We start from the raw sequence: 13,168 nt of genomic DNA, 5'->3' as shown, positions 1-13,168 counted from the left end.
GGGCCCTGGTCCACTGGGATTAATCCATCTAAGAAGAGACATGAACAAGTTCTCTGTGTGTGCTTCACAGAGGAAAGACTATATGAGAACAAAGTGGACATCTTTTAAGCCAGGAAAAGAGCTCTCACCAGAAACTGACACTGCCAGACCCTCATCTGAGACTTCTAGCCTCCAGAAAAATAAGAAAACAAATTTCTGTTGTTTAAGTCACCCAGTCTATGGGATTTTGCTATCGAAGCCCAAACTGACTAAGTTAATAATTGACTATGCCAAAGCCTTTGACTGTGTGGATCACAACATACTGTAGAAAATTCTTCAAGAGATGGGAATACCAGACCGCCTGACCTGCCTCCTGAGAAATCTGTATGCAGGTCAGGAAGCAACAGTTAGAACTGGACATGGAACAACAGACTGGTTCCAAATCGGGAAAGGAGTACAGTCAAGGCTATATATTGTCACACTGCTTATTTAACTTATATGCAGAGTACATCATGAGAAACGCTGGACTGGATGAAGCACAGTCTGGAATCAAGATTTCCAGGAGAAATCTCAATAACCTCAGATATGCAGATGACACCACCCTTATGGCAGAAAGCAAAGAAGAACTAAAGAGCCTCTTGATGAAAGTGAAAGGGAGAGTGAAAAAGCTAGCTTAAAACTCAACATTCAGAAACTAGATCATGGCATCTGGCCCCATCATTTCATGGCAGATAGATGGGGAAACAATGGAAACAGTGGCTGACTTTATTTTGGGGGGCTCCAAAATCACTGCAGATGGTGACTGCAGCCATGAAATTAAATGATGCTTACTCCTTGGAAGAAAGGTTATGACCAACCTAGACAGCATATTAAAAAGCAGAGACATTATTTTGTCAATAAAGATCCATCTAGTCAAAGCTATGGTTTTTCCAGTAGTCATGTATGGATGTGAAAGTTGGACTATAAAGAAAGCTGAGCACTGAAGAATTGATGCTTTTAAACTGTGGTGTTGGAGAAGACTCCTGAGAGTCCCTTGAACTGAAAGGAGATCCAGCCAGTCCATCCTAAAGGAAATCTTTCCTGAATATTCATTGGAAGGACTGATGTTGAAGCTGAAACTCCAATACTTTGGCCACCTGATGCAAAGATCTGACTCATTTGAAAAGACCCTGATGCTGGGAAAGATTGAAGGCAGGAGGAGAAGGGGATGACAGAGGATGAGATGGTTGGATGGCATTACTGACTCGATGGACATAAGTCTGAGTAAGTTCCGGGAGTTGGTAATGGACAGGGAGGCCTGGGGTGCTGCAGTTCATGGATTGCAAAAAATCGGACACAACTGAGCAACTGAACTGAACTGAAGTTAGTAATTGGGCTTCCCATTTGGTAAAGAATCTGCCTACAATGCAGGAGATGCAGGAGATGTGGGTTTGATCCCTGGGTCAGGAAGATCCCCTGGAGGAGGGCATGGCAACCCTCTCCAGCATTCTTAGTAGCTCAAGCTGACTAATAGGAAAGAAGAACTTAAGGACTGAAGATGGCTCAAGTACTTATCAGGTACACATCTGGGTATTAACGGAACAACCTCAATAAAAACATGTAAAAAAAAAAAAAAGTCAATTAATTACCTAAATGATGGGGCTTCCCTGATAGCTCAGTTGGTAAAGAATCTGCCTGCAATGCAGGAGATCCTGGGTCAATTCCTGGGTCAGGAAGATCCCCTGGAGAAGGAAAGGCTACCCACTCCAGTATTCTGACCTGGAGAATTCCAAGGACTACAGTCCATGGGGGTCTCAAAGAGTTGGACACGACTGAGCAACTTTCAAAAAAAAAATTAAATGATAATAGCTCAGTGACAAGAGAGGAGGCGGATACAGGGTATTCCTGCCTTCATGGACAGATTAATAATATTTAAGGGTAGTAAAATATATACATGTAATCATGCCAAATAAAGAGTATAGAAAACACAGCCCAGAGAAGTTTAAAAAGGTAAATGTGTTTGGGTTTGTTTTGCCTTTTTCCCTTTGATTTCTGCTTCATGAAATGCATTATAATAAATATAGTAAATCCAAGAAATTTAAGATAGAATTCTTAAATTACATAGTTGAAAGAGTTCTTTCTTCCCAAACCTTACAGATGAGATAATGATGAGTAGGTCTGTTACTCATAAAAGAAAAATACCAACTTCATAAATCACTCAAGGTTACATAACAGAATTTCCTTTTTTTTTTAAAGTGAGCCATAAGTTCAAGTTAAAATTGCTTATTGGGAAATGGCTTACATAATGATTAAATAGGGAAAATATAACATATAATATGTAACACACATCATTTAAGAAAGTTTGTTAATACACTTTTGATTGCTATTTGATTATAAATATTGCAGAGAAGGCAATGGCACCCCACTCCAGTACTCTTGCCTGTAAAATCCCATGGACGGAGGAGCCTGGTAGGCTGCAGTCTATGGGGTCACTAAGAGTCGGACACGACTGAGCGACTTCACTTTCACTTTTCACTTCCATGCATTGGAGAAGGAAATGGCAACCCACTCCGGTGTTCTTGCCTGGAGAATCCCAGAGACGGGGGAGCCTGGTGGGCTGCCATCTATGGGGCACAGAGTCAGACATGACTGAAGTGACTCAGCAGCAGCAGCAGCAGCAAAGCAGAAAAATATAACTATATAAAAAGAATATAAAAATTTTGTGTGCTTATAACAAAAGCATACCTTTAAAATACATTGCACTCTAAATTTAAGGACATTGCTGGTATGATCAAAATCTGTATGTTAGGTACTACAAATTTTATACTTATATGAGACTCTACAGTTATAAAAATAAGCAATTTTTTATTTTAAAAAATTACCATCTTGTCAAATATGTTATAAAAGCAACTCCTACCTCCAGTACTCCTAACTGGTTTCCACATTGCCATCATTACTCCATTTGTACTAAGTCAAACAACATTTTTTTTTTTTTAAATCACATATGGTTAATTCTTTGCCAAAAACTAAGCAACGATTTCTCATTGCATTTGGAGTAAATGTAAACTCTATAAATGGCCTCTAAAACCTTGCATACCCCGATCTACTCCTCTAATCTCATCTCATACCACTGCACCCACACTCTCCACACTGTGCTAAATAGGCTTCTGTCCACTCCTCCAAAGGGCCCTGCCTCTTTCCTGCCAAGATCCTCCCACATGATTGTTCCTTCTGTTTATCCTCTTTTTCCTTGCTGGTTGACTGCCAGGCAGCCTTCTAATCTCAGCTTCATGTCACCTTCCTCACCATTCATTTGAAGGCAGGTCTCCACTATGTTCCCATTAAGCCTATGCTCAATTGTTACCTACTCTAATCACCTTGTTGAAGATTGCAACCTCCTGTCTCCCACTCCATAACTTTTCCTCTCTTTTTCTCCCTAGCATTTATCACTTTCTAGGACACCACAAAATGTACTTATTTAATACGTTTATCGTTTATGTCCCCCTCTAGAATATAAGCACCAAGAGGGCAGGAGGTTTTTGTCTGGTTCATTGCTATATCCCCAGGACTTAGGGCAATACATGGCACATGTAAATTCTCAGTAGCTTCTTCCTTCACAGCGCTTGTTGTTTGTGTGTTGACTTATTAAAAGCCTTCACTTATTAAAAGTGACTCATTAAAAGCCTGTCTCCCTCTCTCCACGAGCACAGATCCCCATATCTATTTTGCTCATCACTGTATAACTCATAATTGGTGCAGGCCCTAGAGCTTCCGTGGTGGCACAGTGGTAAAGAATTCGCCTGCCAAGCAGGAGATGGGGGTTCCATCCTTGGGTTGGGAAGATCCCCTGGAGAAGGAAATAGCAACTCACTCTAGTATTCTTGCCTAGAAAAATCCCATGGACAGAGGACCCTGGCAGGCTACAGTCTACAGGGTCACAAAAGAGACAGACGTGCCTTAGCAACTAAACAGCAACAACAACAGTGCTGGCCCTGGCATATAGTAGGCACTCAATAAAAATTACTCTGTAAATAAATACCTAAGCATGTGAGAAGTTAGAGGCTAAGGTCCGTGTCAATCCTTAATGTTTGTGAGTCTCTGTTTAAAGATGGGGCCGCTGCTGTACTTACCAACTGACCCAGATCAACAATTATTGAGAACAAAAAGGATAATTCTTAAATTCTTTCAATGCCAAATATTCATTGAATGTTCACAATATCCCAACCCTCAGGCTAGGTGCTAGATATACAGCAATGAAAAAGTGGATCACCATCTAAACTCAACAGGAAGCTTACATTCTAATGGGAGAGATGGACAATACATAAGAAATGAATATTCAATAAAAGTATAAATTGATGGGTAAACCCTGTGTTAGATATGAAAGGCCTCCTAAGGAGGTAACAACCAAACTAAGACCTGGAAGAAAAGGAGCCAGATACTTGAAAAATTGAGGAAAGAACATTTCCAACAAAGGAGGGAGCAAATATAAAGCCCCTGAGATGATAAACAGAGGTCTGTTTTCCCGGAAAGTCCTGGGAGAGAAGTGAGGGATGAGCTAAGATGAAAGAGGCAGGCAAGGCCAGAGCTTCAGACCCTGAAAGATACCAGAAAATGTCGTAATTTTATTTTAAAAGCAATGGGAAACAGAAGTCTTTAGATAAGGGAGTGGGTGATTTGTTTATAAAGGTCACCCTGATTGCTACGTGAAGGATATATTTGAGACTCAAGCGGCTGCAGAGAAAATTTGAGATGATGATGGTTTGAACTGGAATGTTGGTAGTGGAGATGAAAAGGTGAACTATTATCTAAGGCACAAAAACAAACATTTTAAATATAAACATATGTAGCTTGAGCTTCGCAGGTGGCGCTAGTGGTAAAGAACCCACCTGCCAATGCAGGAAATGTAAGAGATGCAGGTTCCATTCCTGGGTGGGGAAGATCCCCTGGAAGAGGGCATGGCAAGCCACTCCAGTATTCTTGTCTAAAGAATCGCATGGACAGAGGAGCCTGGCCAGCTACAATCCATGGGGTCGAAAAAAGTAGGACACAACTGAACCAACTTAGCACACATGTGCACACATGTAGCTTAGCCATGTAATGTGCTTTCCTTAGTCAATTCTTGGTTCTCATTTTACTTGGCCCATCAGCAGGATTTGCCACAATTGACTGATCATTCCTTCCTTCTTAAAGCACTTTCTCTACTTGGCTTCCAATACACCACTGGATTTCCTCTACCTCTTTGGCCACTCCTTCTTAGTCTCTACCAGTTTCTTCCCATCTCCCCCACTTGTCAGTGTTGGAGGGTTCCAAAGTTCAGTCCTTGGACTCTTTTCTTCTCCATCTATACTCACTCCCTTAGCTATTCCATCCAATGTCAAAGTTTAAATGTCAACCATATGCTGATAAATCCCGAAAGTATTTCTCCTCTGACCCCCAGACTCCACATATCCAACTACCTACATAATAACTCTACCTGGATGGTGAATTACATCTCAATCTTAATATATCTAAAAACTAACTCTTCATCTCCCTTACTCCTGCCCAAACATGTTCATCCCACAGTCACAATCGCACCCCAGGACCTTCACACTTGCCATTCTCCCAGCGTGGCCAACTCTTTGTACAGAAATCTTATCATTTGCTACCATACCTCCCTCTCATCTTTATCAAAGGTCACTTTTCCTGACTTTCCCTGACCATGTTCCCTGCCATCCCATTTTAAATTATAACACCCACCTGATATCATTATCTTCCTCCCTGCTCTAATTTTCTAGCACTTACTTCAGTGTAAAATAATTTCCTTACATATTTGTTTACTGGCTGTTTGTAGACACAAAAATACATATTCCATGGGGATATGAATTTGTATATTTTTTTAACTTGATGTTTTCCTAGTTCCTGGAATGGAACCTGATATTTAGGAGGTGCTCAATAAATATGCAGTTAAATCCATGAATGAATAGTAAATATAAGTTAAAACTATTTCTTCATATTAAATACATGGATGAAAAATATAAGATGAAACTACTGACTATTCTAGTATTCTTCGCCACTTGCCTACATTTCTAACTGTTCCATTTGCAATGTGTTTTGACTGGGAAAGAAAGATGGTTAACACAAACAGGAAAGAGCCTTAAAAACAGGTAGTCTGCAGTTTGAGATAATAACATGGTGATGGAATCCAAAAAAGGCAAACGTGCAAAATGAGTCACAAAATCAAGAACAAGTTACTGTGATGCTATTAATAGTAGCAGTTGAAAAAGGAATAAAGTACAAATGTTCACAGAATGACATACTTCATGGCATCAAGAATTAACTTCTCATGAACCTAAGTGACCTCAAAGTTATTCCTTTCCCTCCATATACAAAACTGTACCCACAACATGGAAAGTTGTGAAACCTGTGAGTCAGCCAAAACTTCATTGGCATGCACTGGCAATTAGAAGACAGTCAGAACAAATGCTGAATCATGTGAACTTGTGAAATATGAAACATTTCTTTGTTGACTTTTATTCTGACCCGAGCAGGAAGTCAAGACACATTTACCAGGCAATAAGGATTGTAATAGCGACGAGTCTTCACTTCTTAAACTTTGTGTTTATCTCCGGGCCCTTTGGCCAGGTTCTGCATCCGCAACACCGACCAGCTCCAGGGACCACCGCCTGCCTCCTCAGAGCATCTCCTCCTCTGGCCCTGGGAGTTGTCTTCTCCGGACAGCACCCGCCCCCAGGGCCCTGCCTCTGCTTACCAAAGCCGGTGGAACTCATATTTCTGTTCCTCCGTTGTAGCTAAAGCCTTCTTTCTCTTCATGAAGTCTAGCAACTCCTGAATCTCCTTCTCACAGGAGGCCAGGAGTGGGTTTTTTGCGTCCAGCGGCCCATAAAATACTGCGAGGGGCAACAAGTCCTCGTGGCCGGCCGAGCGAGACTGTGGGCTCAGAGAGCTCGCCTTCGAGTCCACCAGGGTCGACTTCGAAATCCCAGTAGAGGGCGGGGGCGGAGTCGGCGGCGACACTGAAGTGGGAGACACGTTTGGTGAAGAGACCGAGCAGGTGCCTTGCGCCGCCATGTTGACGAGACCCGGGCCCGTCCCGGGGTGTGTGTACACGCGGTTGCCTGGCGACGGTCTCGTGGTAACCAGGCATCCCGCGAGCTTTCGGGGAAATACAGTGGCCCCTGGAGGGCAAAAGAAGAAAAACCTTGTCCAGAAAGCAATGTTACTCCTGAGGTGTTTTTGCTCTCCTGCTCACCGCTAGATGTTACAACTGAGAGGATTCTGGAGATAGAGCGAATAGGAGAGCCAGAAACTTAGGATCACATATCCAAACTATACTTTTTCCATTTCTACCACTTAATAATGATGCTCATTAATATATGCCAGGAGTTATTCTAAGCATTGGAAACAAGTAATCTCATTTACTCCATTTAATCATCATTATAACTTTGCAATTTAGGATATTACTAGTATCTCCATTTCACAGTTTAAGAAACCAAAGTTTAGGGAGGTTTAGCCATTTGACAAAGGTCAGAGTAAACCGTTGGAGGTTTACTCTGAAGGCAGGGACCTGCCTTCAGACTCCAAAGGCTGTGCTCAAAATGACCTTCCCCACCACCATGCACTCAAACTAAGGTTAGCAAAAGAACTAAAAATAGTTTAAGAATCAATTGCATGCAACTGATCCACTCTGGTCCCTCTTATCGGACCTTGAGGTCTGTAACTGCGAATGATATTGGTGTCTAGTAGTTATGACTACTCTGTTTATTCATTTGTATTTCAGCCTTATCACTATATTTTAAATTCATAAGCATTTAACTCAGCCTTAACCTGTGGACATTAATGTGTACTAATGCTTGAAGTGGTAACTCAAAGAATTTTGCATTTTAAATGGGGATTTTAGGAGACTTTGCTTCTGATGGGGAAGCGATGGCCTCAAGGGAACTATCTGGGGGCAAGAGAAGTTCTTTCTTTCCCTAAATTATGGGCAATAGTAAGTTTATTTATAAATTTAAAGTATGAGTTTCCAACTAGTACAGAACTTGCTTTCTTTCTAAATGTTATGCAGTGCCAAAAATTGTCTAAGAGAAGGATCAGAAATACTTGATGGCTTAGGAAAAGGGGTCCTTAACATTGAAAACTGTTACTAGTCCTGTAAAGAGAGTAACCTTTACACCCTGTGAGCCCAATTTCCCACCTGAGATTAAGAAGCTTATTGGACCACAGACTGATTTCTTTCAGGGCTGACCTAATTTCTTGCAGACTCTCTGGACCTGTGCTAATTTGCAAGGTTGGCCTAGTACGTCATGTGTACTGTACCCTAATATTCTTTGAAGGCAAATGATGATGATTTTGCATTTCAAGGCAGGTAATTATGGCCCAAGAACCTTCCTGGCAAACAGCAAGCTCCTCTGACACCAGACTACCAGGAATTCAATTCTCCAATAAGAATGTAGAAATATTCTTTGATTAAAATGTTTATCTTGTCTCTAAGTGAGCAGTAAAAATGCTAAGATTTTAAAGAATTTAGGCCTAAAGAAATAATTTATCTTTGGGGCATTTACAGAAAGTATTAATAGACCTTTTTAAAAAGTCAGCTTGGTAAGTTCTTTCTCTTCCCATCCTCTTATTCTTACATAACAGACATGTCCACTTCAGATCAAAAGCTGGTATAATTTGCCACTGAGTACTGTCTTTTATATTGATGAAAGTGAAGCTGCAGGATAAATGTAAATTAAAGTGGTCAGAGAGGAGGAAAGAAAATAAAAATAAAACACATAAAGTAGATTTATTCCCCCTTGATCTGACTGCTCTCTCAAACAGCTTTCATAGCTCAGACACATATCAGTCACTGGTAAAAGAAAATGTGACTAATTAAATTCAAATACTTGAATTATGAAAAATTGTATCTTAGTCATTTTCCTCCTTGCACACACACTCAAGCTAACAATGCATAACTTTCAGTAGTTTTTGAAAGCTCATCTGCATATTTAAATGGATGCTATACTCTGAATCATCACTGTGGTAAGGTGGATATTTCCATTTTCTTCAGTTTAAATTATATTTAAATCATGTTTTTTAAATATTTTTGAGATATTATCTTTCTCATAATGAGAAGCAGCTATTAGGATATCTTTTCTATTTCCTTGTCACTTCGCTTTATTCTTTTTACTGTAGTGAAAGAATAGAGCTTTGCAACTGTCTGACAGCTAAATAATGTAAATAGCTTCCTTATAAATAATGTAAATTGCTGTTTCCTTATAATTAAGGAAATTAAGTGTCTGCAGGCTGCAGGGATCCTTTTGTCCGTTCAAGAGTCTTTATCATTTAAAGTTACTGTTAGAGAAAGAATAAATAAAGTTAAAATTCTTTATATTCCTAATGTGGTTGTTAATCATTTGGACTGTCTGAAGTATGTAAGATATTTTTTTAAAAAAGCACAAAGATCTACCTTTCCTACCTATCTAATATTTAGACCATTCTTAATTTCATGCTTTCCTTCAGTGAAATAACAGCCATTTCTTTCGATTGAGTTCAGTCGCTCAGTCATATCCTACTCTTTCCGATGCCATGGACTGCAGACACCAGGAGACGAGACACCAGGCCTCCCTGTCCATCACCAACTCCAAGAGCTTGTTCAAACTCATGTTCATCGAGTCAGTGATGCCATCCAACCATCTCATCCTCTGTCATCCCCTTCTCCTGCCTTCAATCTTATCCAGCATAAGGGTCTCTTCTAATGAGTCAGCTCTTAGCATCAGGTGGAGCATCAACTTCAGTATCAGTCCTTCCAATGAATAATCAGGACTGATTTCCTTCAGGATTGACTGGTTTGATCTCCCTGCAGTCCCAGGGACTCTCAAGAGTCTTCTCCAACACCACAGTTCAAAAGCATCAATTCTTCGACACTGTTTTCTTTATAGTCCAAATCTCACATCCATACAGGAGCACTGGAAAAATCATAGCTTTGACTAGATGGACCTTTGTTGGCAAAGTAATATCTCTGCTTTTTAATATGTTAAGTGGGTCATAGCTTTTCTTCCAAGGAGCACGTGTCTTTTAATTTCATGGCTGCAGTCACTATCTATAGTGATTTAGAGCCCAGGAAAATAAAGTCTGTCACCATTTCCATTGTTTACCCATCTATTTGCCATGAAGTAAGTGATGGGACCAGATTCCATGATTTTAGTTCTTTGAATGTTGCATTTTAAGCCAGCTTTTTCACTCTCATCTATCACTTTCATCAAGAGGCTCTTTAGTTCTTCTTCTCTTTTTGCCTTAAGGGTGGTGTCATCTGTGTATCCCAGGTTATTGATATTTCTCCAGGTAATCTTGATTCCAGCTTGTGCTTCATCCAGCCTGGCATTTCACATGATGTACTCTACATAGAAGTTAATGAGCAGTGTGACAATATACAGCCTTGATGAACTCCTTTCCCAATTTGGAACCAGTCCATTGTTCCATGTCTAGTTCTAGCCGTTGCTTCTTGGCCTGCATACAGATTTCTCAGGAGGCAGGTCAGGTGGTCTGGTATTCCCATCTCTTTAAGAATTTTCTACAGTTTGTCAAGATCTACACAGTCAAAGACTTTGGTGTAATCAATAAAGCAGAAGTAGATGTTTTTCTGGAATTCTCTCGCTTTTTCTATGATTCAACAGATGTTGGCAATTTGATCTCTGGTTCCTCTGCCTTTTCTAAATCCAGTTTGAACATCTGGAAGTTCATGGTTCATATAGTGTTGAAACCTGGCTTGGAGAATTTTGAGCATTACTTTGCTAGTGTGTGAGATGAGTGCAATTGTGTGGTACATTGAACATTCTTTGACATTGCCCTTCTTTGGGATTGAAATGAAAACTGACCTTTTCCAGTCCTGTGGCCACTGCTGAGTTTTCCAGATTTGCTGGCATATTGAGTGCAGCACTTTCACAACATCATCTTTTAGGATTTGAAATAGCTCAACTGGAATCGCATCACCTCCACTAACTTTGATCGTAGTGATGCTTCCTAAGGCCTGCTTGACTTCACATTCCAGAATGCCTGGCTCTAGGTAAGTGATCACACTATCATGGTTATCTGGGTCATGAAGATCTTTTTTATATAGTTATTCTGTATATTCATGCCACCTCTTCTTAATATCTTCTGCTTCTGTTAGGTCCATACCATTTCTGTCCTTTATCAAGCCCATCTTTGCGTGAAATGTTCCCTTGGTATCTCTAATTTTCTTGAAGAGATCTCTAGTCTTTCCCATTCTATTGTTTTCCTCTATTTCTTTGCATTGATCACTGAGGAAAGCTTTCTTATCTCTCCTTGCTATTCTCTGGAAATCTGCATTCAAGCGGGTATATCTTTCCTTGTCTCCTTTGCCTTTCAATTCTCTTCTTTTCTCAGCTATTTGTAAAGCCTCCTCAGACAACCATTTTGCCTTTTTACATTTCTTTTTCTTGGGGATGGTTTTAATTGCTGCCTCCTATACAATGTCACAAACCTCTGTCCACAGTTCTTCAGGCACTCTAGAACTGAAGTGCCTGGTTAGATCTATCAGATCTAATCCCTTGAATCTATTTGTCACTTCCACTGTATAATTGTAAGGGATTTGATTCAGGTCATACCTGAATAGTCTAGTGGTTTTCCCTGATTTCTTCAATTTAAGTCTGAATTTGGCAATAAGGAGTTCATAATCTGAACTCCTTAAAGTTCAGATCCCAGTCTTATATTTGCTGAGTGTATAGAACTTCTCCATCTTTGGCTGAAAAGAATATAATCAATCTAATTATAGTATTGACCATCTGGTGATGTCCATGTGTAGTCTTCTCTTGCGTTTTTGGAAGAGGGTGTTTGCTATGACCAGAGCATTCTCTTGGCAAAACTCTGTTAGTCTTTGCCCTGCTTCATTTTGTACTCCAAGGCCAAATTTGCCTGTTGCTCCAGGTATCTCTTGACTTCCTACTTTTGCATTTTGCCATTTTTTTAATATGTCATAAATGCATAAATGAACCACATATTCCCTGCAAGAAGCAGATGACACATACACAACTAACCCTGAAGAAGGCATACTATGAAACATGCTGTAATAAAGACTGTCAAATGCTATAGGAACCCCAAAATGAAGTTTGGGACTAGAGAGAGAATAAAGGATTCTAGAGGAAGTGATGTCTTGACCTTGAACCATAACCACTCTTCATTAATAGAAAGGTCTTTGCAATAGGCTTTTGCCTAATTACTGGGAAGCACTGATGGCTCAGCAGTAAAGAATCCACCCTCAATGGAGGAGATGCAGGTTCAATCCCTGGGTCAGGAGGATCCCCTGGAGGAAGAAATGGCAACTCACTCCAGTATTCTTGCCTGGAAAATTCCATGGACAGAGGAGCCTTGTGGGCTACAATCCATAGGGTAACAAAGAGTCAGACACAAGTGAGTGACTGAACACACATGTCATAACCTAGCACTGAAGACTGGCCGCTGGCAGAGTATATAAACGAGTGGTGATGGTTTAGTCACTAAGTCGTGTCTGACTCTAGTGACCCCATGAACTGTATAGCCCACCTGACTTCTCTGTCCATGGAATTTCCCAGGCAAGAATACTGGAGTGGGTTGCCATTTCCTTCTCCAGGATATCTTCCCAACCCAGAGATCAAACCTGCATCTGCTGCATTGCAGATGGTCTCAGTCATTGCAGGCAGATTCTTTAACCAGGGAAGTCCCCATATAAATGAGTGAATGAAAAGAAAAAAAGCAAGATGAAGAACATTTCGGATATTCCTGACTGAGAGAAAAGACTGAGTCAGGAACAAAGTCATAAGCACACACAGCAAGTTAAATAAGAAAATTTGCCTAGTGTGGTGAGTCATAGACAGCAGAAGATGAGGTGGGAAGAGAAGCATGATCAAATCAAATAGTTAGAAAATATGCTAGAAATTTTGACTTAGTTCTGTATTCAGTGAGGAACCTCAGTTAGAAAAACAATGTCATGTAGAGGTTAAAAATCCAATTCCAAACTAATATCAGGCCAGAAATCATGGTTAAATACCCAGTTCTTCCAAGTTACTTAAGCTCAGTGTGCCTTGATTTCTTTATCTGTAAAAAGGGAATGAAATAATAATACTACCTACCTCATAGTTTTGTTTTGTTTGGAATTAAATAAGTTAATATATGTAAAACCCTTAAAACAGTGCCTGGCACATAGTGAATGCTATATTGTTGTTGTTTAGTCACTAAG

The 13,168-nt window shown here is 40.2% G+C and overlaps 1 protein-coding gene across 5 annotated transcripts in view; it reads right to left on the bottom strand.

The window, feature by feature from the left end:
- The window catches only part of CFAP54 (cilia and flagella associated 54), a 308,337-nt gene extending 301,284 nt beyond the window's left edge, over positions 1-7,053 (bottom strand). For all 5 annotated transcript variants that reach the window (XM_010836300.1, XM_010836298.1, XM_010836299.1 and 2 more), the window contains exon 1: positions 6,707-7,053. In XM_010836300.1, coding sequence (XP_010834602.1) covers positions 6,707-7,026 — 320 coding nt within the window. In that variant the 5' untranslated portion in view covers positions 7,027-7,053. The remainder of the gene's footprint in view (positions 1-6,706) is intronic.
- Between the last annotated feature and the right edge of the window lie 6,115 nt (positions 7,054-13,168).

Source organism: Bison bison, unplaced genomic scaffold, assembly GCF_000754665.1.
Source record: "Bison bison bison isolate TAMUID 2011002044 unplaced genomic scaffold, Bison_UMD1.0 scf7180017864062, whole genome shotgun sequence".
Lineage (NCBI taxonomy): Eukaryota > Metazoa > Chordata > Mammalia > Artiodactyla > Bovidae > Bison > Bison bison.
Note: the sequence above shows the minus strand (reverse complement) of the source record. Positions and strands in the feature narration are given on the sequence as shown.